This window comes from Drosophila nasuta, chromosome 3 (genome assembly GCF_023558535.2).
Source record: "Drosophila nasuta strain 15112-1781.00 chromosome 3, ASM2355853v1, whole genome shotgun sequence".
Lineage (NCBI taxonomy): Eukaryota > Metazoa > Arthropoda > Insecta > Diptera > Drosophilidae > Drosophila > Drosophila nasuta.
In genome coordinates, this window is record NC_083457.1 from 47,286,886 (window position 1) to 47,314,672 (window position 27,787).

At 42.7% G+C, this 27,787-nt stretch overlaps 7 protein-coding genes across 9 annotated transcripts; 5 read left to right on the plus strand and 2 right to left on the minus strand.

The window, feature by feature from the left end:
- The first annotated feature begins 445 nt into the window (after positions 1-445).
- Positions 446-1,026, plus strand: LOC132789316 (V-type proton ATPase subunit e 2). The gene has a single exon (XM_060797251.1). It carries the CDS (start codon positions 584-586, stop codon positions 839-841), a length of 258 nt encoding a protein of 85 aa, XP_060653234.1. The 5' UTR covers positions 446-583; the 3' UTR covers positions 842-1,026.
- Positions 1,027-1,220: 194 nt separating this feature from the next.
- Positions 1,221-3,982, plus strand: LOC132789311 (uncharacterized). Of its 2 annotated transcripts, none has more exons than XR_009632692.1 (2): positions 1,221-3,710; positions 3,884-3,967. XR_009632692.1 is itself a non-coding variant. In XM_060797244.1 (2 exons), the coding sequence occupies exon 1, from the start codon at positions 2,301-2,303 to the stop codon at positions 3,645-3,647; it is 1,347 nt and encodes a 448-aa protein (XP_060653227.1). In that variant the 5' UTR covers positions 1,221-2,300; the 3' UTR covers positions 3,648-3,657; positions 3,884-3,982. The 2 variants fall into 2 exon arrangements, 1 of the variants encoding a protein (XP_060653227.1); XM_060797244.1 differs by having other exon boundaries at positions 1,221-3,657; positions 3,884-3,982.
- Positions 3,983-4,981: 999 nt separating this feature from the next.
- On the plus strand, positions 4,982-9,869 carry LOC132789312 (protein tipE). Of its 2 annotated transcripts, none has more exons than XM_060797245.1 (5): positions 4,982-5,252; positions 5,593-5,788; positions 5,857-6,030; positions 6,362-6,598; positions 7,127-9,869. In XM_060797245.1, the coding sequence occupies exons 1-5, from the start codon at positions 4,982-4,984 to the stop codon at positions 7,182-7,184; spliced, it is 936 nt and encodes a 311-aa protein (XP_060653228.1). In that variant the 3' UTR covers positions 7,185-9,869. The 2 variants fall into 2 exon arrangements, with proteins under 2 accessions (XP_060653228.1, XP_060653230.1); XM_060797247.1 differs by having other exon boundaries at positions 8,180-9,519.
- A 42-nt stretch (positions 9,870-9,911) lies between these two features.
- Positions 9,912-13,575, plus strand: LOC132789308 (uncharacterized). The gene is made up of 8 exons (XM_060797235.1): positions 9,912-10,543; positions 10,610-10,820; positions 10,992-11,076; positions 11,137-11,339; positions 11,397-11,566; positions 11,798-12,092; positions 12,156-12,293; positions 12,352-13,575. Exons 1-8 carry the CDS (start codon positions 10,398-10,400, stop codon positions 12,673-12,675), a joined length of 1,572 nt encoding a protein of 523 aa, XP_060653218.1. The 5' UTR covers positions 9,912-10,397; the 3' UTR covers positions 12,676-13,575.
- LOC132788266 (cilia- and flagella-associated protein 298) lies at positions 13,238-14,452 on the minus strand. The gene is made up of 4 exons (XM_060795596.1): positions 14,078-14,452; positions 13,753-14,022; positions 13,581-13,697; positions 13,238-13,282 (listed from the first exon to the last, which is right to left on the minus strand). Exons 1-4 carry the CDS (start codon positions 14,450-14,452, stop codon positions 13,238-13,240), a joined length of 807 nt encoding a protein of 268 aa, XP_060651579.1.
- Positions 14,453-14,747: 295 nt separating this feature from the next.
- Positions 14,748-17,725, minus strand: LOC132791213 (ero1-like protein). Its single transcript, XM_060800055.1, has 5 exons — positions 17,193-17,725; positions 16,859-17,125; positions 15,652-16,334; positions 15,278-15,586; positions 14,748-15,221 (listed from the first exon to the last, which is right to left on the minus strand). The coding sequence occupies exons 1-5, from the start codon at positions 17,343-17,345 to the stop codon at positions 15,170-15,172; spliced, it is 1,464 nt and encodes a 487-aa protein (XP_060656038.1). The 5' UTR covers positions 17,346-17,725; the 3' UTR covers positions 14,748-15,169.
- A 3,251-nt stretch (positions 17,726-20,976) lies between these two features.
- LOC132792514 (protein masquerade) lies at positions 20,977-27,759 on the plus strand. The gene is made up of 9 exons (XM_060801924.1): positions 20,977-21,048; positions 23,126-23,358; positions 23,557-23,706; positions 23,769-24,068; positions 24,128-24,283; positions 24,416-25,354; positions 25,421-26,327; positions 26,678-26,955; positions 27,025-27,759. The coding sequence occupies exons 2-9, from the start codon at positions 23,253-23,255 to the stop codon at positions 27,345-27,347; spliced, it is 3,159 nt and encodes a 1,052-aa protein (XP_060657907.1). The 5' UTR covers positions 20,977-21,048; positions 23,126-23,252; the 3' UTR covers positions 27,348-27,759.
- The last annotated feature ends 28 nt before the right edge of the window (positions 27,760-27,787 follow it).

Sequence of the window (27,787 nt, forward strand, 5' to 3'; positions counted from 1 at the left end):
TGACAAGATTACATTCATAAATGATTACACAGCGCTGCTGACTTTGAAAGTAACTAAAATTACAAACATATGGATAAAGAAACAAATTTGTATATAAGGAATGTTATAATTAACTTTTGTATTCCATTTAAATTTTCCGCGAATTCGATTAACAGTGTTGCTAATATTTCGATGTGGGTCTATCGATATGCAACAGGAATGCAGCGTGACCAAAAGTAATTAAAATGTATGAGTACAAAATAATTACTTTATTAAAACCATTTGAGCCATTGAATTAGGATTATATACGAACTTTAATTCTGTTAAACATAAAAATGATGCAAATAAACTTTTTAAAAAGTCGCGCCCATTGCTAGCAAATTTGCTAAAATTACTTTTCGGTATATTTTATTGTTGACATGCACTAGTATATTTCGAAATTTAATACGGTCACACGCTGATACAAACGAAAGTCAGAGAGAAAGAAAGAAAAAAACACAGCCAACAAGTGAATAATAGCATAGTGCTGCCCTCAACAATCAACAAATAATTTTTAAACAATACAACATACGCACAAATTACAAATTATTGAGACTGCAACAACATGGGAGCCGCCATTCTGCCAATATTGTTCTTTACCTCGCTGTGGGCGGCTGTGGGAATTGCCGGACCAATTTTTACACCAAGGGGGCCGAACCAGAAGTTGATCAAGTGTCTCTTGGTGCTGACGGCGACGTGTTGTTGGCTGTTCTGGTTGTGCTGCTATTTGGCACAAATGAATCCGTTTATTGGACCAAAACTCACCAGATCGGCTATCTACATAATATCTAAGTCTTGGAATAATCCCCTGAAGGAAGGCTAATCAAGGAAAGAAGCAACGAGGGAGGATAAGGGCGAAGACAATCAATTCTGCCAACTGTATTAATCTCCTACATATGTGTAAACTAATCTCGAGGACCAAATTATTATACCCAAGGCGATGAATTTTTTAATTAGCATAAATTGTTTAAACTAACTTTGTGCATTCCAAGCGCAATAATATAGAAATATATGTATATTTATAATTGTAATCATTGTAATAAGCATGTTGACAACGACGACGTCATCGACGTCACCCACAGGCGACCCTGTCCCAGTCGCAGTCGCACAGTTCCTGTGTCCTGCATTCTCCCGAAACTGGGGCGTGTGACGGCGGAGAGTGAGAGTCAAGTGCACTTGCACCGGAACGGAGCGCGAGAGTCACTGCAAGCTTAATCAATGGATTCCTGCTCGGCAATCACGAAGTTGGAACTGTGGCAGCAAACAGCAAAAACGTGAATGCGCAACTATTGATTTTGTAATAAAAATGCGCGCGCAGCGCTCTGATTTTTGCACAAAAACCGGAGAGCAAGCAGCAGCAGCACATGAGCTAAGAGCTGATGATGTGGTGGACGACAATGTGGCGGCATGTTGTCGGCGGTCAGGATGGAGCCGAGAGGCCGATGCCGAGAGCTCACACACGACAACCGAGAACGAGTAGCTGCTGCTTGGCTGAGTGCTGAGTGCAGCAATTCACATATTCCACACTCGCAGTGCGAAAACTGTGTGCGAAGCCAGAGCAAAGGCCAGCGCCAGTTGCCAGTTGCCAGGAGAAGCCTTGGGCTCTAGAGTGTGTTGTGTGTGTCGTGTGCCTCGGCAAGCAGCAGTAGAAAGCGACAAACTAAACTCGCAGCAAATAGAAAAAGCAATAATTCCATATAGTTTTAGAAAAATAAATATATATATAGTTAATTGTAACTGTTACGACTTAACATAAGAATTATAAAAAGCTTGTGAAGCCCACATTGCAACCAGATTGTGTTGCAAGTAGTGTGTACGATTGTAGTCATTGTGTATGTGAGTGTGTGTGTGACACGGGTTAAAGCTAAAAATCAATAGCACACAAAAAAAAAAAGAAGTGCTAATAGCCAAAGCCAAGTTGGAGGGCAAGTTGCAAAAACGTGCGCACAGCTTGTGAAACATTTGAAATTACCCAAAAGAAAAGCGAGCGAAATCTCGCGATACGCAAAGTTATATAACGTTTCCTCCGCCTGAGGCGACAGTTTTGCGTGGGCAGCGCGAGCACGAGAAGGAATAGGCGAAAGGAGGAGGAGGAAGAGGAGGAGCGAGCTGAGGGAGTGACACCCCGTCAATCGATAGACTAAACATGATGTGCATCTAATTGGATTACACGCGACGGATTAGCATAGCCCCAAAAAGGCAAAGTAATACAACAACAACAACAACACAGTCAGGCAGTCAGTCGTCAGTAGCTCAGTCAGTCATCGATTTCGCCACACAACATGGGGAAGAAGAAGGTGCCTAGTGAGGAGCTAATTGTACCGCCGCAGGACAATCGCATCTGCGGCACCATCTGCATCTGTCAGATGACGTTAGTGCTCAGCTCGGTGGCTCTCGTCTATCTCACCGTTGCCATCTACATGCCTTCCACCAGGGCTTTCAAGAGTGGCATTGATCCCACGCCCGTGATGTGCACGACGACGCGTGCCGTCAACAAGGACAACTGCGAGTGGGGCAGCTGTGGGGAATGGTGTCTGAGCAAAACTTCCGGTGCCTGCATTCAGATCTATGTGAATCTGCGCAGCAATGGCACAAATCTCACCTTCCAGAATTGCACGAACTCGGCGAATAAAACGTGCTACGGCATCGATCAGGATCGTGCGGACAAGGCACGTTGCATCAACGATGAGTGCAAGAATCTCACCGGCACATTCAACTGCACGGCCGGGCAGTGTTTGAACATTACGGACGCCTTTGAATGCGTCTTCCACAACAGCGATGCGCCGGTGAAGTGTTCGGGACGTCGCGGCAAAATCAATTGCATGGACATTAGCGGTTTGTTCTCGTGCAGTCGTGGAACTTGTCGCAAGATCCGCACACCCTACAACTGCGACAGACGTTGCGTCGATATTCCGACCCGGAACAAGAATGTTGTGGTCCTCAGCGGTGATAAGGTCTATCTGTCGCAGTGCCAGAATGCAATTAATGCCGAGACCCTGGAGGAAGTGTGGAACGAGTCCAGTGACAATGTAGCTATGACGTCGTGCTATTTCATCAAGAATACCTCGGATCGCGTGGACGCTGTCGATTGCATCAATGGCTCCACGCTCGAACACAATATGCTCAGCGATCTCACCAACTTTACATATCTCAGTCATCTTCATGTATCCGTGGCAACTCCAGTCCCTGAGATTGCTCCTCCGGATGTGGATTTAACCATTTCGAATGAGTCGAAGTTGATGATCAATTTGGAGGGTTGTGTCAATACGCTGATGGATGAGTGCAAGGAGTTCCTGAAGGATTTCGGACGCGATGGCAGCGATCACAATGCCCGTGCCCGTTTCCCCTGCTTCTATTCGCCGTCCAAGAAGGATGTGGTCGTGGCTCGCTTCGATCTGGAGGTCACCTATCGCCAGTTTGTGTTTGCGTCGGTGGTGCCGTCGGTGCTGTTCGTGGTCTCCTGCTCCGTGCTGTTGCTCTGCCAGCGCACCGTCTATGTGGGCGATGATGCCAAGATGCGTTTCAAGGGTTGCGTCGACACGGAGACCATACTGAATAAGAACAACGTCGGCGCGCCCACCAACGGCGACATGGGCGGCGGCGGTGGCGATGAAGTCATGGCCCTATGAGATCCGTCACGTAAGAATACCCAAAAAGCATGTCTACTTAATGTGTGGTCCAACTTTCAGCGGGTAAATGTTTCCCCACTTGACTTGATAGAGCTGTTCCCTGACGCAAAGTGGCTCAATGTAGAGTTAGACAAGTTAAACATAGACTTAGGAGCGACCCCACACTTCTTAGCAGTCCCTCAACTGTACTTTCCCTTCCAAAGTTATTAAAAACGATCCCCATTTCTTTATTGCAGGCATTCCTCTGCTCCAGGAAGACAGTCCGGTGCATCAAACGGGCGTCTTCGCTTTGCAGTAATGGAGTTGGGCACAGCAACCACTCGCAACACTTTGTAATCCTTCCATCGAACTTCTAACAACGCGACCACACACAAAACAGATAACAGACACTCACAGACACACACACCTGAAACAGCAAGGAGGCGGAGAGGGGAGGAGTAGGCTTGGCTTTGCAAGGACACTCCGGAGCTAACACCACATGCGAGGCACGTGAAATTCTCTAGAGGTTACGACGCAGAGAGATCTGAAGACAATATTAGTATAATTTCGATATTTTTGGATAGGATAGAGGTAGAGAGAGACAAAAAAAGAGAGTAGGAAAAAGAAAAAGTTAAGGAATCAATATATAGAGAATCGAATTAAATGCACTCACTTAAGTAACACCCACTCTACAATCACACACACTGACTCACAGACATACAGAGACACAGCCAGCTGAAGAAGAGGACACACCACACAATGGGAATTAGAATCGGCCCTTAGAAGCAGGCAGATCAATTCAAGCAATGGTCGGAGGGATGCGTGATCAAAACTTAAAAGAAACAACTAAAAAAATCCAGTAAGAACAAAGCTAAAAAACAACAAGTTAACCTTTCAACTAAATTAACTAAAAGTAATCAATACAAAAACCCAAAAACAAAACAAAACAAAAAATACCCCCAAGGTGGTAATTGCAATTTTAAAAAACAAACAAAAAAAGACTTAGACTAATGATAAAACATTTTCGATTTCGGCTAAACGAAACTAAAGTTTAAAATAAAACAAAAAACACGAGTGTGTTAGGCTAATCACAACACACTCAAGTTTTGGACAAGAGAATTAGGTTAAGGCAGACAAAACAGAGAGAGAAAGAGAGAGAGAGAGAGCGATAAGCGCTCTCACCAAAAAAGTTGTTTATTGTTGTAGGCTTAGAGTGCAGCAAAGTTAGCGGTGTTCATTTTTAAGGCTTTTAGTGATACAACCAAAAAGACGCACACACACACACACTTTTACTTTACACACAAATATACACACACACACATACCCGACACACCAAACAAATACACACTTTGACAATGAAGAAGAGCTCTACGTTAACGACGACGACGTCGATGCCGACAAGTCCAACGCTTTCGGCACAGACGCTCTCCGCCAGCAAGATGAGCTTGAGCAGCAGCAGATCGGGAGCAGCCTCAGCCACAGGATCGATGCGCTCTTCCTGCCACTCGTCGCATGGTCCTGTCCGACCGGGCAGCGGATGCGTCGATGCCATCAAGGCGAAGCGCGAAGAGATCGAGATCGATACCATACTCGAGAAGGCAAAGTTCTACACCTCCGTGTGCCTTGGTAAGTTATCTACAGTTATCAAATTGTTCAATCTGAATCACTGATTAAACTCTTAACAAAATAGTTTTGTTTACTTAATCGTGCAATTAGAAGAAATCCTTCCAATTTCGAACACTAAGTAAAGATAATTATCAATTTCGTTTTGTATGTAAGCAAGTGTTGATTTCTTCGCTAAGTAAAGACACACACCATAGCCTGTGCTTCAACCATTGCTTAACGAAGACACGAACCATTTTGTAGCTATCAAACAAATTTCCTCAGTATCTCAAAATACAACGATAATATTGCTTAAAATAAGCATTACTAACATTCAATATCCTGATTCGCATTTCATTTACAGGTACGACTGCCATACTGTCAGTGTTCACATTCCTTTTCCTGATACCTTTTGTCGTGGATCCCGCCATCTCAACGATCATTGCCGACTATGATCCGGTGCCGGTGACTTGCGTCGTCATAGATCACATCTATGCCGAAGGCATCAAGAACTGCAGCTGGAGCTCTTGTCGCGAGGGCTGCACCTCATCACTCACAAAGTAAGTGCACGATGGAGAAGCAGCTTTCACTTCTAATATTAAAACATCTGATTTTTTTTCTGTTGTAGGTGCCATCAGTTGTTTGTCAACTACACGCGCATCCCGTTCAGCGAATGGGAGCGCAATCCAAGAGACTTGGAGCGCGTCAACTGGGATGTCAGCTACACAAAGTTTCTCATCAACTCCGAGGGCTGCGGCTATCCGCCCACGACCAATTGCAGCGTCTTTGCCAGACAATATGGGTGAGTCCCTAATCCGCTTTCCATTCGATATTTTCAATGTCTGTCTCATTATTTTTTATTTTGTGTATTAGTTGCTCAGCTTAGATCACGATGGGAACTCTTCCATTATTCTTCTTCGGTTTGTTTTCGGTTTTCGGTTACTTCCTAAGTCCCACTTTCAGTTTTAAAGCTATCCTTATGAACTTTAAAGAAGCTGCTCCATCTATCTTGTCCATTACTGTAAAATTCCTTCTAATTTGATGATATTATCAATCTAATTTGTTCTCTTTTGCTGTAGAATTCCTTCTAAGTTAATGATGTTCTTGATCTAATGTCTTGTCTTTTGCTACAGCTTTTCACATATTGGCGAGCCATTCCCCTGCTACTACAGTCGCGCCTATCCGGAGGTGGTCATCGGTCGCTACTCGTGGGAGAACAATCTGTACCATCTGGTGCTATCGCTGATCATACCCAATGTGCTCTTTGCCATCTCGATTGGGGTGCTCAGCTATTGGTATTGCCCCTGCTGCGAAAAGGCGTGCAACAAATCGTCGCGCGTCTATGCTGAAAAGTTTCCAACCAAGGAAGAGTGAGTTTATTTTTATGACCAGCGCTGTGAATGCCAAAACCGCCCGCTCCCCCTCTCTCTTGCTACCTCTCCTCAAGTCTCGTTTGCATCTATATAGTTTTTGAGTTTTCATCTTGATAATGCAGTCTCCTCCTCCCCCCTTTCTCCATTGTATTGTAGTAGAATCCACTCACACACACACAATCCTACTCAAACACATACACACACACACACATACACACTCCCACAAATAACTTACGATAATTAACCATTGTGCCTTGTACTGAGATTGTCTACAATAATCGTTTGATTGTAACGTATTATCGTAAATCGTATATCGTATATCGTAAAACTTGTAACTCGTAGCTCATCTATTATTATTGTTGATTGTTAATGTCATGATTATTGGATTGGTCACAAAAATTGAGAACTCAATTTGAGTCGCAAATTAACTTGTCTTTAGTTTCACAAGACATTTTCTTTGACCATTAACTTTTCATGCGTTTTTCGTTCTCTTTTCTTCCTCTCTTGTCTTGGATTATTTTTCAGGATCGTTAACTGCATGAAATGTAATACGGAAAAGTCGTTATCCCTGAATGTATTTTGAATTGTATTGAAGCGACAGTGCCTGCAAATTATGCATATACTATATAATACAGATAAATATTCCTTAGCATAGGTATTCGATGGGATTACCAAGCTCTCTTCTTCTTCTTCGACATTAATTATTAAAGTCATCGAAAAATGTGGCACAATCAAAAAATCGCTTAGTACTAAGTACAAATCTTTATCTTGAGCACTTTTCACCACACTCTCCCAAATATATATATTTGCCCGTTACTCTTGAAGTGTCCTTAGCAAACAAAATAAAAAATAAATAAAAAACATAAAATGTCGTAAGCGAAATTTCACGCCTTTAACCGATTTCAGCTTAAAGCTGCCATATCGATTAGATTAATCTAGTTAGAGCACAAGTCGGGATCGAAAATGACGAAACCCATTTTTGAAATGTCCAAACAGACTTTTCAACAAGCACAATCTGATATTAATTAATGCATTCAAGATTTGATAAGCAACTACAATATTTTTAAAGATTATTAACCTTACAAAACTTTAATCTCTCTTTGGTGTATATAACATAAATATATACAACATATGAAATTGTGCACTTGTCTGTGGGATAAATCTACTCGTATATAATTTTCACATCACCATCGCTCAGTTCATTTTGTAGTTAAACCTATTCTCATCAACAAAGCTGCAAACTACAAACAAATAAAATAGAATAAAAATTCAAAAATAAGAGTTTGCAGCCTTGATATGTTATGTACTATAGATTGATTTAATTATCGAAAATATCTAGCATGATTCCGAGTTGTATAGCTTTGATTTTTGCATGTTTTAGTTTATAGATAATGTATACAAAATGAATATGTATTACTACTACTTTTGCTTTTAGCCACGTTTAGAACAATACCAAATAAAATATGGCATGTATTTGTATATAAAACATATTCAATATATTGTATTACTTATTGCTGCTTTCCTGTACTCGATTAGTAAAGATTCAAGAACTCTTTGTTCCAATATCAATTCTTTTAGCAAACTTCTGTGTCACAGTGACGAAGATGATGAAATGGAATACTAGCAAAAACAAATTAGTTAAACGCTCTTTATAACAAATAGCAATTTACTACTGTAGTCTGTACCAAATACACACACACACACAACCACACTCACACAATCACACCAACGTATACACAACATAGCTTAATAATACTTAATAATAATATTTAAAAGCCATCTGCCATTACTATATAGGACATTGTACTTATAGCGGAGCATTGAGATTGACCATTTTCCAATCAAACGTATACAAAAATTTGTTACAACTAATTCTAATTATTATTATTACTTATGACATCATTGAGATTTTTGCTATCCATATTATTATGCTACTATACTTACTATAAATATATAGAACTACATACATAGAACTTGAGTTACCACGTAAAAAGCTTTTGTTCTTTATGACTTTTGCTCGCTTTTAACAATAATACAATACAAATAAAAAAAATAAGACAGGATTCGACTCGATTCGATGCTCCGCAATTGCCCACATTATACATAAATATAGAGAGAGCATTATGAAAGTATAAAATGAAAATTCCTCGACCTTTCCACACATAATACTGATACAACCAAATAATGCTTGTTTTCAAAAAATTGTGATAGTAGTCATAAACAAAATATTAAGTAATGAAATCAAACAAAATTATATAAAATCTAGACATACAATGAACACGGAAGCGACAAAAAAAAAACAAAACCGCATCTGCGGATCAGAGAGATATATATAGTATACAAAATAGTTAGCAAAACCGATTCGTATAAAACCGCATAACTCTCTGATCCGTAGGTCAAAGAACTCGAAAACTTTTGAAAACCACAACAAAGCAGAACCAAGAATTAATATAAAAACTAAACCTAAAAAAACCAACACAAAATAAAAATTGGAAACCAATGAAAATATTGAAAATAATATTCACTAAAATACGAAAAAAAATACACTTTGCGACATTTTCGAAATAGTTTTAAAAATCTTATGTAAAAAATGAACATTTAATGGATTAAACATAACAAGTATATACATAAAATATATGCCACATTTACACACATATCTATCCCGATATATGGGTTATACATATGTATATATGTAGTAGATATTTGTGTAAATAGGGCATATATAGCTTAATAGCAGAACCGATATAACGCACGTTGCTTATGAGAATTTTTTTAAATCATACAAACCAACAACAAAATATTTGAATGCAAAAATGATTAAAACATTTTTTACTTAACGTGTCTTTATCAATAAACAAATTTAACAAGCTAACGGCCTAATTAATAATAAACAATTACACTAAAAAAAAAAAAAAAAAAAAGAAAGCAAAAGAGAAAAACAAATTGAGAGTTGTCTTGTATTTTCATTTGTATGGGAGAAGGAAAAGCTCTGCTGCTGCTCTCCCGCTTACTCAATCGAGTTCTCTCTCACTCTCTCACAGCGCAGGCGTGGAGAGCGAGAGAGGGGGAGTGGAGTGCAAGTGGGAGTGAGAGCGATAACAATTTGTTGAGCCAGCCAGCTCCCCAAAAACAAAACTGAACCAAAAGGAAAAAGAAAACCAACGCGTTGGGGTTTGTTTTGGGTTTTGGCTTTGGGCCATTTTTACTTTCGCTTTCTCGGAAAGTAAAAGTGCGCAGTGCAGAGAAATTCAATTCGAATCCTTCTGACCGACCGAGCGTCCAGCCCTGGGATCTAAAGGAGTCGAGTCGAGTCAGTTAGTCAGTATCGTTCCAGCACGCACAGGAGGCGGACGTGACGTTTTGCAGTCGTCAGTCGAAGTCACCATCGAAGTCGCAGTTGACAAAATCCCCCCGAAATCATCAAGGCATCGATAAGGCCTATCAAGACCACCTGGACATCTTCCGCACCCGCAACCAAATCCAAAACTAACTCTCATCCATAAAACATGCGACACCTGGCGATTGACAACAGTCGTGGAGGCAACTGAGGCAAACTCAAACAGTTGACACAAATATAGAACAAACACGGCCGAACTCGTACCCCCAAAAAGCAACCCCGAGGAGCAGCCCTTCTCCCCGCTGTCGCCTAAGCAAACAAACGAACGCAATCACCTTGAAAACGGGCGTTGGGTGAAAGGACAACAACAGAGGACGGAGAACAGAGGAGAAGTCTGTGCCGTGTGCTGTGTGTGGGGGAATCAACAAGTCGTAAATCAGCGTAGTTCCGCATCCCGCAATGGCTCGACGCAAGGACAAGCCGCGTTTGATACCCGAGCAGGACAAGCGCATCTGTCGCGCTATTTGCCTGTGCCAGTTGACCATGGTGCTGTCCTGCGTGTCCATTGTCTACCTCAGCGTGGCCATCTACTCGCCGTCCCTCAAGTAAGTCTCGACCAATTTAGTCCCGTCTCAGAGCTAAATGAACTCCTCCCTTGTGTTTGTTTGCAGAGCCTTCAAGTCCGGCTTCGAGCTGGATCCGGTGATGTGTCAAACTGTAGACCGTCAGATGCCCAACAATTGTCCTTGGGCCTCGTGTGGCGAATGGTGCTTGACGCGCACCAGCGGCTTCTGTCCCCAAATCCATTCGGTGGTGCGTCGCAATGGCACTGACATTCAGCTCAACAACTGCACCCGGGTGACCAACACCTCTTGTGCCATGGTAAGCGATATCTTGTTCTCTCAAACCCCTTACGCATCTCCACACACAGCGACGTCATCTCGAGTGAGTCACGTTTCTTAATGTGCCACAAATATTTCGAGCTGGCGTCAGCCAACTTTACGATCATTGACTTGCCATCATTATTATGACACTTCCTTACTCCACCCACAGATTGACCTGAATCGCCTCAACAAGTTCAACTGCAACAATGGCACCGTCTGCAACAACATTCGCGGTGTCTTCAACTGCTCCAATGGTAAGTTATGCACTTCCATCATCAGTCGCTTAACTGACATTAAATTCTTTCATTTCTTAGGTCACTGCAAGAACATGTCCGAGTTCTTTTTGTGCCACCACAAACCCGATGGTCCGACGATAAATTCAGCCAAGGACAACACGAAGCTGAACGGGTTCTTTGAGTGCCACGGAGTGCACTGCACCAAGATCCGACGTCCCTTCAGCTGTGATCGCTACTGCTCCCGCATCACCACAGCTAACATCAACACACTCATCATGCATGTAAGCCAAGGTCTTCTGTAATCTTGTTCTATATAATCTTCATCATGCTGTTTGTAGGAGGACAATGTGATTGCTGCGGACTGCGAGAACGCGGTGGCTTTCAACGAGGCACGCGGCAAGGAGCATGGCGTGCGCATTGAGCCCACGGAGTTTTGGAAGGAGGACGACGGCAATCTCTTGACCAACTGCGCCACAGTCACTGTGAGCAAAACCGACAATCGCATCACGTAAGTGTGAACAATTAACAACGCAGTTTGAGACCAAGTATTTCGGAAGTTTGAGAGTCTTTAAAGTTTGTTGGAATGTGGGTAACAGACTGAAGAAACTAGGAAGAAGATATTGATGCCCCAACAACTACCTAGGGATTACATTCGCGTCTTAAGCTTTAATAGACCAACTAAAGGGTCTCAGACAGTTGAGAGAAACAACTCATTTACTTGTTAATTTTCTCTTTGCAGCGCCACAGATTGTCTGAATGGCACCTTGCTGGAGCATGACACTTTGCCCGCTCCGTTCATGAACTTTACACAATTCTGGGCCATCTATGACAACAGCACACGCTCCGTGGATCCCGAGCAAAAGTTTCTGCCCAACCAGGCCAACCTCACCATATACGGCTGGAAGAAGCTGTTCATCAATCTAGAGGGTTGTGTCAATACGCTGCGCGGCGAGTGCAAGGACTTTGTGGCACGCTATGGCAGCGATGGCGACAACAACACCGCCCAGTCACGCTACCAATGCTACTACAATAAGGTAAGATGAGTTAACCACAGTCAAGTGTATCAGATTACAATTGAATGTTCTGCTTTTTTCCAGGATACCAATGTGGAATTTGTGGTCGCACGCTACGATCTGGATAAGGTGTATCGCGAGCTGCTCGTCTCGTTGATTGTGCCCATTGTGCTCTTTGTGGTTTCATCCATATCGCTGTGTGTCATCACCAAGTCTGTTAAGGTGAGTTGTGGTTGACTCTCTTCAGCTCACTCCTGACTAATGTCTTGGCTGATTTTAGGTGGGTGACGATGCCAAAATGCGTTGTGTGTGTGCTGGAGATGATTCCGATGACGATGTGTTTGGCAATGTCAGCTCAAAGCAGCAGCCAGATAATATCTACGATACGGACGACGATGTCGTTGACTTGGAGCAGCAATCAGTGGCAGCGGGTGGGATAGATCCAATGCCGGATACACATGAAATGGTTGGCAGCACCAAATCGTTAATACCGCTAAGTCCAGCAGGAGATTCGGGCACAAGTGACCAGCATTTTGTGCAGGACGAGGAGGATGAGAAGGCGGTCAAGTGTGATGTGCCAGAGAAGCCGCTGGTCATACTATAATAGGCGGGACTCTATATACTAGGGAAGACTCTATCAATCTTTATGGACCTGTGCATTGTACAATGGGAACTGAATTTAATTTCTACTCAGCGCTGTTTACCTCCGCATTTATACAATGGATCTACAGATACAGATAACAGATACTATACAGTATATATTTAGAGAACAACGACACCAAGTTTCATTATTATTCTTAGCTCACATCTGCTTTCACTTTCCCAAATAGTGGTACATATACATATATTTTTAGACCTTAGTCAATGTAACTCTCAAGAGCTTTATTAACCAAAAATGATCACATATAGACAAATAGGCGACGACGATATCTGGTTCAGTAGCTGTGCCTTTGCATTGCAGATGAGTTTGCATTTACACCAAGAATTTAACTACACCCAAGAACCAACGATAATCTCACCTGGAACTCGATGGTCCCAGCTGCTGAACTAGATAGCGAATACGACTTGCCCAAAGGAAACTGCACCAAAGAATTTGGGCAAAAGCATTTACTAGACAAATCAAATCAAGACGAGAAGAGAAGAGAAAAGATCAACCAAAAATCCCATCACTTCGCATGACACAACTCTGCCTTGATCGTTCGATTTAGTAGCTATGCAATATACAAAAGGATACTGGATTTAGTTTAGTTGATCTATGCAAATATATACACATAAAATACCTTTATATACTACTATATAAACATATACCATATAGAGAAAACACGGTGAAAACGGGTCAGGTCGGAAAACACCTCATAGCAAGCTTCACTTTCTACACTATGAATCTGTTTATAGATATAGTTCATATGCATACATATATATATAACGTATAAAAATATTATATACTTATTATATACACGAATGTAAGACCCAATATTTAACGAATAAAGCATTTGGCATCTCACTTACCTTGAGCTCCTCCTGGCGACGATATTCAGCTGCCATCATCTGGCGACGGAACTGTTCGGTCATCACCTGCTCACGACCCGGCGGACCTTCGCCCAACTGATTCAGCTTGACAACCACCTAAAGGAATAAACATCTGTACAACAGACTTCTATTTCAAGTATTAGCAACTCACTTTAGTCTTGTCGTTGTTGCCTAGATACTCGCTTAGCTGCTTGCCGGGCAAGACTTGACGACCGGCAAACCAAAGTTGCGCCTTTGAGGGTTCAATGACCTCCTTGGAGGCCTGAGTGCCGCTCAAATCCTCCATGTTAACGAACTCCATCTGAATGGTGTCGTGTGGCGGCAACTTCATGGGATAAACAATGGTCACAGCGCCACGCAAAATGTTGATCGCCTCTTCCACGATTTTAAGCGTAAGATTGGACGAAGTCTTGACCAGCTTCTGTGGTAGAATAAAGATTAAGAATAACGGATAATAGTTGAGCTAGACTTAATACCTTGTCAACCATGGCTTTGGCATCGGCCATAGCTTTGGTCAGCACTTTGCGCATGGCTTCGTTGGGCTGCTGCCCATTGCGTCGGCACAGCGGATCCTTGTTGAAAGTAAAGCCGCCCATGGGGATGCATCTGTCGGCGAAGGAATCCTTCAGCTTGAGCTCCTCGATTTGATCGTCGTTGAGACCAATCATTTCTGCAGGCAACATGGTGCCATGATCGGCCAACTCCTCAATCTCCATGCACAAACGTTGAATTTTCAAGCGTCCATTAAACACGGAGATAAGCTCGCGAATAACGGTATCCGTGGCTGTGTTCACACTGGTTTCATACAGAAAGAGGCTTTCATCGCCACGTTTCACATTCAAAATAACCATTTTGTTGAAAGTTGAAATATGCAAAAATCCTTGCTTGAGATCCGTGTGTTGTTAAGTTCGAATTTGTTTGCCAACTTCAAATTGACTGGCTTTGAAAACTCAGGTTGCTATGCGGCACAAGTGTAAATAATTATGAAGATTTATCGTTATCGAAACGTCTCTTGGCTGTCAGTGATGCCACCCTTAAGTTGTCATGGCAACGCTGTTTGATCAATCATCTCAACCGGTTGAAAACGGATAACCGGTTAACGGCTGTAAACGGTTATAAGAAAGATTTGAATTAAAACGATCGCCGCATGTTATTAAATGTATTGCACAACAGTTTTTCATTTGCTTAATTCCTAATTATTAATTAGGCATATTACACACACAATAAATAATTCTACGCTAGCTTACAATAGTAAAAATACACCTGTGTAGCGCATAGTGGGTAGAGTAAAGTACAAGTAGCCTACAATTATATATATGATTAATTTTTAATGCATTCCCAATTTATGTACAATAATGCAGCTCGACATGGTTAGTTAGCCTCTGGCTTCTGTAATTGGAGGGCAACCGGAAATAAGATCCATTTTGTGATAATGTCCACAGTTGTATGTGCGTTTATCAGCTAACTTGAGAGACAGAGAGATGCTTGAGCAATTGCGCAAAGTTGCTCGATTGATGGGATTATCAGGACTCGGCCCCTATTCTATCAGGCGCCTAAGTAGTGTCGGGCTATCTGAGCACACGCCGGAAGTTTTCCATTTCGTAAATACTGTTTGATAATCTGCAAAGCACAATAATTTAGCCATGAATTCAAATAGTTTATCAAGTGAAACTTACCTGCCAAAGGCGTTGAAGAGAGCAACGATTTCTGTTCGCGATAGCCTAAAGATAGGATCCGCCTCAATATGCGGCTTATCCCATATCCCGCTTTCCGTTGCCAAATTCAGCTTTTCCGAGTACAGTATTTTCAGTGCTGTGCCCAGACCTTGTGTCTGCAGTTTTCCCCACAGTTTGCACTTGTCGCAGCCGACACAATCCATGATTCTGGATATATTCCTAAACTTTTCCTTGTAGTCATGCTTGAACTTGATCGAGGCAATACCGCTGCTAAACAGCGCATTCTCATTGAAGTGCGATTGAAATGATCTGTCCAAAATGAGGGGCGTTAACATTAGAAACAGTTGATTACATAGTTTTTATTTGCTACTCACTCTATGACCGATAGCATATCGTGCATGGCCAGTTTGACTTCCTCATCCTCCTCGGCAATGCCCGTGTAGTAATCCTCGCGTCGCAAATACGGCGCTGCCTTGGCCAATGCTCTCAGCTCAACCAGGTAAATGAAGTATAGATTGCGTAGCCAATGCGGTCCCTCGCCGCTTGTTGTCTCGGGACTGAAGCGTTGCTTAAACTCCTTGACATTGGGTCCCCAAACGCCTTGTGGATCCAGAAAGTCCTTTGACTCGGACAACAAATACTTAGAGCACAAATGAATGTTTATGCTCGAATGCAAGCCCGAAATGATGCGATAGAAAGCACGCTGTTCCAAGCACACGTCACGCAGATCCATGTGCGGCATATAACTGGAGAATTTGTTGGCCGTGTCAATGTTGCCACCGAAGCAGTTTTCCAAATAGATGCTCTTCCAAATGCGATGCGCTGAATCTCCCCGATATCCCGTATAGCGTTCAGGATTAAGTAATAGATCGACATATTGTGCTCCAGCATCGTGATCATCTACAATGCAGAAATCTTCCTCGGCTTCGTCGTGTTTGGCCCACAATTCGAACTCCTTGTGCGCCTGATCGCTGATGCTGGTGTCGAGGAAACCCAAAGCACTGTCAAAGTCCTCGACTTCGGAGCAACTTCTGTCCACTTGCGCCTCTTTTGTGTACTGCAAAATGAGAACGAGTTAAGGAAATCGGTCAATAAGCACTTCGACCACAGCTGTGTAAATCTTCAAGAACATTGTAAGTAGGTATTCGACATTAAGTAAGACAATGAGCAAACAATTACGATTTAAGTAGATTGAAACAATGCAAACAAACTACAATTGTTTAAATAGCGGCGTATTGTATGCTGTGTTTAGAGCGTGTGCAATGAAATCTTGGCCACGTCAGCTCAGCTCTGCTCAGCCCGTTTAACTCCACTCGATCCACAAGAAGATTGGCCATCGTGATTGCCACATTGCAGACACGTTCACGTTCCCCCATTCACAAGAGTGCGACAGATAGCGTTACTATTTATGGCGTCAGCTTCAAGATAATTATAAATCGTATAATGGTATTTGTGAACGGTGTGCTTGTATTGCAAATCAATTAATTCGAATTTCCGCGCGCATAACAAACTGATAAAAGCCAACAGATAGATAGTGCAGCAAATATATAGGCGATAAATACTCCACAACACTTCACTCACCTTGAACGATGCGGTCTTGTCCCTGTGCTCGCCCTTCTCCTTGATGCCCTGAGGTATGGCTTGCTCCTCACAGTTCTCCACCTGACAGAATCGCATGGCACAGCGACTGTCATCTGGCCAAAATGGACAATCCTGCTTTAGATTCACCTTGTAGAATCGAAAGAAATTCTTCACCAATAAGCTCTGCAGCCGCGGATAGACCTTCATGTTGTTAAAGTGATCCACGGTGTCCACATCACAGCTGCAGTCATTAATCGAGCCTTCCAGCTGTGGGTAATAAGAGTTTTGTTGTTGTTGGTTTTATTGGTAACTTTGATTCGCTTTCTCCACTCACCTCGCAGAAGCAATTCTTGTTTGTCTCCGCCTCATCGAGTGCCGCAAAGTAGCCGCGCGTGAAATCGGTCCAATATAACAAGACGAGCAGCAAAGCCAACGCCAATCCGCTGGCAGTTAAAAGATTGCGCCGCACTTTTCGTTGTGTCGTCATCTTGTGTGTTTGTTGTGGGCGTTTCGTCTTCTTCTACCGCTGCCCTGCGTGTACTAGTTTATTGATCGCCTCGGAGCAGACAACTAATTCTCACTGATTTCACAAGCTAATTCGTTTTACAAGCCAGAGTCCAGGTATTTATGTACCGCACATTGTTTGTTTCAGTCGCAGCTGATATTGGACACGTACGTAAATATCGATAGGTGTGTATTATTGTTGTACGTGAAAGTATCGATGCTTCGATGCCATTGATGTGTCACCAGCGACGGGGCTGCCACATCAGCGGAATTAGAATCAAAATCGGTTACATTCAAATTACATCTATTAGGAATGACAATGAAAATTTTGGTTGCCAGTGAATCTGATTATTTTAATTTATTTACTACATTTTCAACAATGACACGATTTATTTATTTATTCGCAATAGTAAAAAATTATTGCTAGGTTTGGCGAGCGTTACAAATCCATAAGCTGCGGTACTTAAATATAATATTGCACGCCTTAAAGAAATTACTACTTGTTGTTTTTTTTTAAATTAAAATTAGACATAGATTTTTACTGTTTAAGAATTAGGTTTAACTGTTTATATTGGAAATATTGAATAGTGTAATGTCTGGTCATAATATTTAATGCCAGTGGAATAACTTTATTTGTTCTAAAATTTTACAAAAACTTAGTAATCTTTTTCAATAATTCATCAAAAGCAACAATATGATTGTAAGGAGTATTATGTAGTAATAGTATTTGATAATACTAATAATGCGAAATTTTGACATTTGATACTTTTATATCATTTGACTTCTTGTGTTTGATTTGAAATTCCAATAGCTTTGAATTGTCTGAAATTGATTGCTAAATATATGGTAATATTGTTGTTGGTTTTTTGTTGTGCTGTTAATTAATTACCTCAAATATTGATTTCATCAATCCATTCTTCGACATTGAATGCATCTTTTGTTCCCATGACAAACCCTCAGCCCTTACAATTTACATGATCTTCGATATGCAAATTGAACTCTTGCCCAGATTTCGGTCTGTCCCAAAAACAGATCTGCCACACCAGGGGGTGAATCGCTTATGACGCTTCGATGACACAAAGGGGATGAGGGCAGGCGGGTAAAATGATTAAGCATAATCGCCTCGAGCATTCTATTGAATTGACTGAGAGCAATCGATGTAACCACAATAGAAAAGAAAATGTACTTTCCAATAACACATGAAGTTTAAGAATTTATGAGGTAGATAAAGATATTTAAAACTTTCTTAAGTTGTACATTTTTAATAATTTTGGTGAATTAAATATTTGTATACAATACTTTTTAAATTTGTAGTAAATTTTGTACCAATATGGTATTTAATATGGTTGTATTTAATATGGTTGGATATTATCCTATACCAATTTCTTTGGAGTCAACTTAACTTAGTATTTCATATTATATTCTTTTTTAATATTATCCCCAAATAATCCAAAGCTATAAAAAAATTCACTCGAGCTGCCTATTCATTTAGTATTCTGCTCAAGGTGCATTCAATTTCTCAAAAGTTCTCACGAAAAAGTGAAAATCGGCAACGGGATGAGCAAACGGTATAAAAAAAGAGGAAAAATCAGCTAAAAAAACGCGTACATCGGGAAAGGGTTTAATCAATTTTTTTTAAATAGGACGATTAATGTATAAAAAACGCAGACACAAAACATACATGTGGCCAAAGGACAGGGCCAGGGCGACCCTCGGCATTGTTTGAATTGAAAAGGAATCATCGTGGACGGCGGCTCAGTCTCGGGCTCAGCTTCGTCGAGTGATTTGCATACGATGACGATGACGACGACGCCGAGGACGAGGACGAGATCCTGTTGGCGAAACCACCACCACACGACACCACCACACAGGCAGCCTTATCTATTTGCCTTTGCCCAGGGGCCAGGGATCAAGTTCAGGTATAAAATGCTCACACGCAACGCTTAGAATGATAAATAAGTTTTTTTCTCGATTTTTTTTTTAAGTTTTTTCACTTTTTTTTACCACTTTCAATTTTTTTTTTGCTTTGCAGCGTTTTATTCAAATTTCCTTGATCGAGCGCGTCGTGTGAAGATGTTTCGCTGGAAAGGGCAAAGATGCGTTTGTGTCTGTGACTGAGGTTGAGACTGAGACTGAGCCTGGGAACATCCGCGAAAACGTCTCATGTCCCTTTCATAGACATTTGATTCGATGGGGCGTTTGCTTTTAGTATGCCAAGCCTAATTAGTTGGCATCAAACAGAAGTTATAGGCAAACAAAAATTGTATTTATAATGATGGAAATTATAGGAGATTTCCTACAGATAAAAAAATGTAGAATTTAGAGTGATCTTCAGAATTTTCTTAGTATTTATAGTTGGGACAGTAATATAATGTACTAATTAGCATATTTTAAAACTACGCAAAAAAAAAATTTATTTCGCAAATGTTATTAAAAGCAAGAATTCTCAGAGATAAACAAATATGTAAAATATGTTTGATTATTTAAAATGCTTGTCTTTATTTACTTAGTATATATAGTTGTAATTGTAATACATATGTAACTATATTCAATAAAAAATTGTCGAACGCACTATTAGAATATTTGATCTGGTCTTATTCCCTTTCATTATAAAAATTCCAAAAATATTTAAGCTTTATAAATAATCTTAAATTTAAAGTTAAAAAGATTTATTTCGTATTTTATAAAATTGAATTAAAATAATTGAAAAGAAATTAAATTTTCGTATAAAAATGATAGTAATGAAAACTTTTTTTTTTTTTATTTTCACAATGAGTTAATATTTGAAACGTTATTAGTCCGAAATATTTTGGTATACATAATAATGGTTTGGCGTATGCAGAATCACGATCTTAAAATTCTCATAAGAAGAGTCTCATTACTTGGCATTATAGTGTAATTTACATAACTTAAGCTGTAAATCCTTTGAAGGCACTTTCAGCAACTCCTTGAGGTTAGGCTTATGCAAAACCACGTAAGAACCTTCGGCTTACGTAACAGCTTATGCAATTTTCCCAGCCAGTTAACGATTAAGAAATATTTTGCATTGATTTATGCACTCGTAATTGCATTTTACAATGTTTGACAACAGTGAAACGTCAACAGCTCTCTTCAAAAATGCATAATGAAAGATTTGCGATTTGCATACGAAGTCGAGAATGAGATGTGCAAATCTCCCGCTGACGACTTGCGAAAAAGGCAATAAATGAAAAAAGGGTGCGAAATTTGCATAGGTTGCAAATGAAGCGAAGGGTGGCAACACTTGAGATTTGCATAGGTAAACCTAGAAATGGGCTGGCATTATTTACTTGTGATTATAATACGCTAATGCGAAAAGAGTTTGACCCGTGCGGACAGCAGCTGTTGTTGTGAACAGCCGGCGTTCAACAGGTAGCTGCTGCATGCCACACTCAACACAGGTGTTAAAGAGAGCAAGCGAAAAAGAGAGAGAGAGTGGGAGAGAGAGAGAGAGAGAGTAGAGCACTAAAGAGCACACACACGATTCTTCAACTCTTTGCGTTCGTTTCTTTTGCTCACTTTCTCCGAGTCGCGCTCAAAAGTCTTTCAGCTTGGCCTTGGCTTGGCTTCCCAAGCATCGAGAACCTTGAGCGATGGTCAGTTTGTTGCTGGCTTTCGCAAGGTGCAGTCGGCCCCAATCAAAGCAGCCAAGGCCTTTTCAACACTCGGTTAGTGTGTTCAAGTTGTATCTGTGTGTGTCTCACTTTGTTGGTATTTGTGTGACAGACTTTGCATATGGTCTTAAGTGGCAGCAGGTGGCAGTGGCAGTGGCAGTGGCAAGCAAACTGTGCCGCATTCCAGGTTGCATGCCAACATGTCTCCTGCAAGCTGATCCAGCTAACAGTTATGTTACAGTAAATGCTCAATAAAACTGCAAAGAAAATCTCACTTGACTTGTTCAAAGTGCGTCGACAACGCGAGTGTAATTGTGTATTTATGTGTGTGTGTGTACTGAATGTATGTGTGTACGAATGTGTGTAGAATATGTTGACGTCTCGGAAAGTGCTAAAAATGAAAGAGTTTGGACGATTTGCAAATTGAGCCGCTGACTTAAAATAGTTGTCCAAATCTAACTCTTACCCGCTTGCTGCTGCTTCCTCCCCGCGCTCCTAAGAATGTTGCTACACCTAAGACGTTTACCGTTATTATTAACCGTTCGATGGAGGCATTCAAATGTGTCAGTGTATTTGTGTTTGTTTTTGGCCAACAAGAAAACAATGAAAGAAATTCTTAACAACTTGAGAGAGAGAGAGAGTGCGTGAGATGGGGAGGAGTAAGAGAGAACGCATTATTCGCATGCCAAATGCTAAAGTAGCAAACCCGGGAGGGGCGGGGAGCGGAGGTAGCGGGGAAAATGTGTTAAACGTGCCGACAACGTCGCGCCTTATGCATCTGACCCACTTTGGTTTGGGGGGCTCTGTTTTTGGTGCCGGACTTTGTATTCATGCTGGCGTAGGCGGCCAAAGAAATGAAGAAAGAACGAGGGGAGAGCGAGAGGGAGACAGGAATGACAGTGAGTCTTTGGGTTGACCCAAAATACGTGCTGGCTGACTCTAGCAGGCTCTCCAGCTCTCCAGCTGTTGGCATTAGCTTTCTTCTAGCGATGGCCAGAATGAGGATTGTCACACGATCGGTTTCAAATGCGTCGCGGCCCTTTTAACAAATTTCCGGTTTTCTGCGTCTTCATCAACAGTCTCAAGTCTTCAAGTCTTCTGTCTTCGGTTGTTTTGAGTTGAACGTGAAAGCGACATAGCGAACAGCGAACAGAGCACAGAGCACGTGAGGCCAAGGCGGGTGGGGGTTTTATTTTTAATGCCGAAGACACTGAATATAATTGCTCTGCTCTGTGTATACATATATATCTCTTACACTTTTCATTCTCCAGTCTTGTGGCCATTGCCATTGTCAAATGGCCTGCACTTTCGCTAAAGATCTTCGAAGTGCGATATCTTTTGCCGGATACTTTCTATTTCATTCACAAAGATCGTGTGGCATTTACAACGTCTTTCTTTAATGTTAATTGCACGACAAAGAAACATACTTATCCCAGCATACAAATTATGTGAGGTATTTTTCTACATTTTTGATAGATGATTTATGTGTGGCAAACCCGTTTCTGAAGTTCAAGCAACCCAAATACATTTATTAGGCCCACAAACCGCACTTGGAATTCTAACTGAGTTGTGCCCATTTCCATGCTAAGCTGGAGACACAATCCCTCTGTTCCCCCTCAACAAAAATATACTATACGTATACGTAATATTGAAATGGGGCACAGAACTCTCGGCGCACAAAGAAGCAAACGCAACGGTATGATCGCACCTGTCACAGAACCAGTCACAGCTCAAAGCTCCCAGCTCCATTCCCAGTCACAAAACGAGGCGACTCGCAACTTCATGAAACTGGTTTTGGGGCAGCTCCCATTCTCTTTCTCTCTCTCTCTTTCGCTCGACATGTCGCCAGAACAAGTTGCTGTTATCAGTTGCAACAAGGTGGCAGCGGATCGTTTGCGATCAACTTTATGAGCTCTTTCTAGGCCAATGATCTTAGGCGCTTACGCTTACGCTCCGACAACGAAACCGACTCCAAACTGCGATCTTAACTGTTACGTCACAGGCCTTTCGCGGGGGTTACATGGGCACAAATAAAAAAAAAAAATAATAATAAAAAACAGATGACTCAGTCAGCACTCAGTAGCCAGCTGCCGACTTTCACTTTGGCTAATTTCATTTTTTTCGATTTCAGATTCTTGCAACGAGAAGATGAGCACGTGAGCTCCGACAACGCCCCAGGAAACGCTAAAGAAAACAGATACAACAAAAAGAGCAAGAAATAAAATAGTAGCTGACGAAGAAGAGCAGCAACTAACATAATGTCCGGCTGCCGCATTCTATACACAGTGTGTCTCAGCCTACTTTTGGCCAGTTCAACGTTGGTCAAAGCGCAGGATGAATCGCTAGCAGGGAGCTTTTTGTCAGGTACGAAAAAGTTTTTAAGTCCTATCACAATCTCTATTTTTTGTTAATCCTTATAAAGAACAAATATTAAATCTTTCGAACTTTGCAATTTTAAAATAAGATTCAAAAGTAATCAAACTTAAAATCTTTGTCTCAGACTCAGACTTTTCTCTCCACTCTGGTTTGATTATATTTCCGGTTTGTTTTTTCCCCTAATAGGCCTCCTAGACACCATTACCAGCACTGCAGATGCCAAGGATTGTCCTGGCGTTTGTGTGCACACGCTGGCCACACTTATCTGCTACGAGGTGCTCGACGATGTGCCTTGTCCCTCGCCCAGTATGAAGTGCTGCATAGAGAGTGCACCAGGTAAATAATCTCTGCCATTAATTGACCCACTCAATTATTTTCTGGTTACCATCTGTGACTAGGTAAAAATGCCACCGCTTTGCGCACACCGCCCGCAACTACACCGAAGATCAGCAGCACCACGACAACGAGCACCACACAACGCAGCACCACCACAGTGGCTAGTACAAGCACTACACGACGCACCACAACCACGGCTAGCACCACACCTAAGCCGAAGCCAAAGACACAGCCCAAGCGTCCGGCTGCCACTACTGGAGCACCCAGCACAACGACGAAGAAACCGGCTGCTACGACTAAAAAGTCGACGACAGCTAAGCCCAAGGATAAGGACGATCAAGGCAAAATCGCCAATGAGAGCAGTAAGTAGAGGTGGCTTTAGTTTAGTTCAGCACTCAATTTTCCCCATTCTTTACTGCAGAAAACTGCACTGGCGTCTGTGTGGCGGATCGCATTGCGGAATACTGTGAGGCTTATTTGACCACTGGAGATCTCTGCAAGGAGGGCACCAAGTGCTGCGTCTCCCTGGATGAGTATGCCAACGGAAAGTTGCCCAAGGACATCTATATACCAGCCAGTAAGTAGTCGTAAACCTTATAAGATAATTCAGAAGAGGATTTGAGGTATCTTTCATGGGAAATGAAATCCTATAAACGACTTTTAAATTAAGTGCTAATTTCATACATATTATCATATCTTTATCACGCAGAGCACATGAGCAATTTGAAGAGCAATCAGACACTGGTCAAGTCCACACCCACCAAAACGAGCAGCAGTACCACGACAACCAGCAGCACTACCACAACTACCACCACACCGGAGCCAGCTCGCACCAAAACCAACACCAATAGCAACAGCAATGCCCAGAAACCCACGAAGCATAAGAAGACTACCACGACGACCACAACGGAGGCAGCTGCTGAGGAGGAGGAAGAAGAAGAGGAGGAAGATGAGGAACAAGAAGAAACCAGTAGCAATAATAAGTTGAAGTCCGGCCAGTCGCAGAATCAGGGTCAGGGACCAGAGTTAAAGGAATGTGAGGGCGAGTGCATGAATGGCATCTTTGCCATATTCTGCGATGACATCGACTCGGAAGCCTTTTGTCCCGGCGAGGGCAGCTGCTGTGTCACCGGCAGTGCCTCTGAATCATCGCCACCAGCTAAGACACCGGCATCCAATAAACCAGCCACGAAGATTGCTGCCAAACCAGCCACGAAACCAGTGCGTCCCGTCACCTCGGCACCACCGCCACCACCGGCTGCCTCGCAAGGCGGCGGAGGTGGAGACTTCCTGTCGCAGATCATTTCGTTTGCGGAGAACACATTGAACTCGCCGGCACCGCCACCAACACCGCAGGCACCACCCCAAGTTCCACGTTGTCCCGGCTTCTGTCTGCTCAACATTATGGCCGCCTTCTGTGAACGTCCCTCGATTTTGGTCTCAACTCCCACCACTTGCTCTAAGGGTTCGGTTTGCTGTGACAATTCTCGCGCGGGTGCGCCCAAACCCAAGTTGCCACCACCGACGCCGCCACCAACACCACCACCCACAGCACCGCCTTATGTGCTGCCCAATACGCCCAGTCCCGATCCACGCGAGGAATGTCCCGGCTCTTGCATCGTCAGCCTTCTCAGCTTCACTTGCTTCAGTAAGTATTATACTAAGACTCTCCCTTATATATATTTTAACTAATTCGTGTTTGAACTCTGCGCAGAAAACGCCGAGATGACGGATCTGTTTAGATGCAAGCGTTCAGGACAGATTTGCTGTGCACCCAAGAGCAAGATACTGGAGAAACAACAGTTCCAGACACGCAACGATACGTCCTACTTCAACTATCCACCAATGGGACCACCTCCGCCACCCTATGCCACACAACCGCAACAGCAGCCACCACCACCGCCCTATCCACCCACGTCATATATGTCGAATCAGTTGCCAGCTGTGCCGCCACCACCACCCCAGCACCATCAACCACATCCCTATCAGCCAGCACCGCCCAGCTATGCGGACTACTACGGACCCGGACCGGGACCACAACCAGGACCCGCCCTGCCACCAGCGACACCACCTACAACAACGACAAGCACCACGACGACGACACCACGTCCCCATGTCTACTCCAAGTATGTGTGCGGTGTCAAGGGCACGCTGCGCACTGGACGTTCAAGTAGCTCGCCAGCCCTCAATCTGGTGTCCTATGCCCGGGCCAAGTATGGTGTGCAACGCACTGCTCGTCAGTTGACTATGTCGTATCCCAGCAGCAGCACGATTAGCAAGTCTACAGAGCGTCTGGTGCTTGGATCAGCTATTGTGCCCATTCAAATACACAATGACAAGCTGGGCGATCTCGTTGAAAGCGGTGGTGTGCAGAGCAATCAGCTGAGATCGTATCACGAGCAAGGCGAGCAGACAGCAATTGTCTATCCGGAGTATTATCAACAACAATTGCAGCAGAACTACAGCAGCAGGCGGAGAGCACGTGTGGTCGGTGGAGAGGATGGCGAGAATGGGGAGTGGTGCTGGCAAGTAGCGTTGATCAATTCCCTGAACCAGTATCTCTGCGGTGCGGCCCTTATTGGTACCCAATGGGTGCTAACAGCAGCGCATTGCGTGACCAAGTAAGTGAACAGAGAATATAATAAAGTTCTATATGCGTAACGAAGTCTCCAATCAAATCCCTTCGACCCATTTTTTCCCCGAAATATCCTCAATATGAAAACCAAATTTATTTCCACTAAAGTTTCTTCCTTTCTTTAAAAGAAATTCGTGGTCTATTCAAGGGAATTTGACTTCATTCAGGATATCTCAGGATATCTTTTTCACTATCTACCAGTTTTTATTCACTTTCCATAAACAAATCGTGTTGATCTACCAAAAATTAGTTCTTTCTCAGGGCTATTTTATTTAAATTAGTATTTTCTCAAGGCGATTTTATCGTGGCTAAACATTTTCCCCATTTTGCTTTCAGCATTGTGCGCTCTGGCGATGCCATCTACGTGCGCGTTGGTGACTACGATCTGACCCGGAAGTACGGTAGTCCAGGAGCACAGACACTTCGCGTGGCCACCACGTACATTCATCACAACCACAACAGCCAGACTCTGGATAACGATATTGCGCTGCTTAAGCTGCACGGTCAGGCAGAGTTGCGTGATGGCGTCTGCCTGGTGTGTTTGCCAGCTCGTGGCGTGAGTCATACGGCTGGCAAACGTTGCACGGTCACCGGTTACGGTTACATGGGTGAAGGTAAGCGAGATTACCCTGAGAGATGTCTCCCGCTAAAACCGATTCTTTACCCCTCATCTGCTTTTACAGCTGGTCCCATACCGTTGCGTGTACGTGAAGCGGAGATTCCCATTGTCAGCGATACGGAGTGCATACGCAAAGTGAACGCCGTCACCGAGAAGATCTTCATACTGCCCGCTTCCAGTTTCTGTGCTGGCGGTGAAGAGGGACACGATGCCTGCCAGGGTGATGGCGGCGGTCCCTTGGTCTGCCAGGATGACGGGTTCTTTGAGTTGGCTGGCCTCGTTTCGTGGGGCTTTGGGTGTGGACGTGTCGATGTGCCCGGCGTTTATGTGAAGGTCTCCTCCTTCATTGGCTGGATCAATCAGATAATTAGCGTCAATAACTTATAGTGGACAAGAAGCCAACAATAAGCTGGAACCCCGCACTTGTAGGGATTTCCCCCTGTCAGCAACCGCTGAAGAGGGGGAGTCTCCTACGACTGATTGAAGTTTGGGTTCCAAATGCTACTACGACTGTTAACGTAAAGCCCATCCTAGTGTAATCTATTCATATTTACTCGTAACATCACATCTACTAACCCAAAAACCCCTCAAACCAAACACCATTCGAACTCCCCTCTAACTATAATGCAAGTATGCTAGTATTGTGCCCCTTCCTTAAACTGCTACTCGTACTTATTATTATTATGCTTACTTCTAATAATATAAATCTATTGTAAACTGTTTTTGTATATACAAAAAAAAGAAAATACAAGCAAAGCGTTCATTAAATTTCTTATAAACGCAAATATCAAAGAATTATGGCGACAAAGAACTCTAGAAAGTGGATT

Coding starts and splice junctions, on each gene's coding strand:
- LOC132789316 (XM_060797251.1), top strand. CDS start 584: ATGGGAGCCGCCATTCTGCCAATATTGTTCTTTACCTCGCTGTGGGCG.
- LOC132789311 (XM_060797244.1), top strand. CDS start 2,301: ATGGGGAAGAAGAAGGTGCCTAGTGAGGAGCTAATTGTACCGCCGCAG.
- LOC132789312 (XM_060797245.1), top strand. CDS start 4,982: ATGAAGAAGAGCTCTACGTTAACGACGACGACGTCGATGCCGACAAGT. Junction 5,253..5,592: donor CTACACCTCCGTGTGCCTTG/GTAAGTTATCTA, acceptor TTTCATTTACAG/GTACGACTGCCATACTGTCA. Junction 5,789..5,856: donor TGCACCTCATCACTCACAAA/GTAAGTGCACGA, acceptor TTTCTGTTGTAG/GTGCCATCAGTTGTTTGTCA.
- LOC132789308 (XM_060797235.1), top strand. CDS start 10,398: ATGGCTCGACGCAAGGACAAGCCGCGTTTGATACCCGAGCAGGACAAG. Junction 11,567..11,797: donor AAAACCGACAATCGCATCAC/GTAAGTGTGAAC, acceptor TTCTCTTTGCAG/CGCCACAGATTGTCTGAATG. Junction 12,093..12,155: donor ACCAATGCTACTACAATAAG/GTAAGATGAGTT, acceptor GCTTTTTTCCAG/GATACCAATGTGGAATTTGT.
- LOC132788266 (XM_060795596.1), bottom strand. CDS start 14,452: ATGGTTATTTTGAATGTGAAACGTGGCGATGAAAGCCTCTTTCTGTAT. Junction 14,023..14,077: donor CCAAAGCCATGGTTGACAAG/GTATTAAGTCTA, acceptor ATTCTACCACAG/AAGCTGGTCAAGACTTCGTC. Junction 13,698..13,752: donor GCAACAACGACAAGACTAAA/GTGAGTTGCTAA, acceptor TTATTCCTTTAG/GTGGTTGTCAAGCTGAATCA.
- LOC132791213 (XM_060800055.1), bottom strand. CDS start 17,345: ATGACGACACAACGAAAAGTGCGGCGCAATCTTTTAACTGCCAGCGGA. Junction 17,126..17,192: donor ACAAGAATTGCTTCTGCGAG/GTGAGTGGAGAA, acceptor TATTACCCACAG/CTGGAAGGCTCGATTAATGA. Junction 15,222..15,277: donor CTCTTCAACGCCTTTGGCAG/GTAAGTTTCACT, acceptor TGTGCTTTGCAG/ATTATCAAACAGTATTTACG.
- LOC132792514 (XM_060801924.1), top strand. CDS start 23,253: ATGTCCGGCTGCCGCATTCTATACACAGTGTGTCTCAGCCTACTTTTG. Junction 23,359..23,556: donor AGCAGGGAGCTTTTTGTCAG/GTACGAAAAAGT, acceptor TTCCCCTAATAG/GCCTCCTAGACACCATTACC. Junction 24,284..24,415: donor GGACATCTATATACCAGCCA/GTAAGTAGTCGT, acceptor TTTATCACGCAG/AGCACATGAGCAATTTGAAG.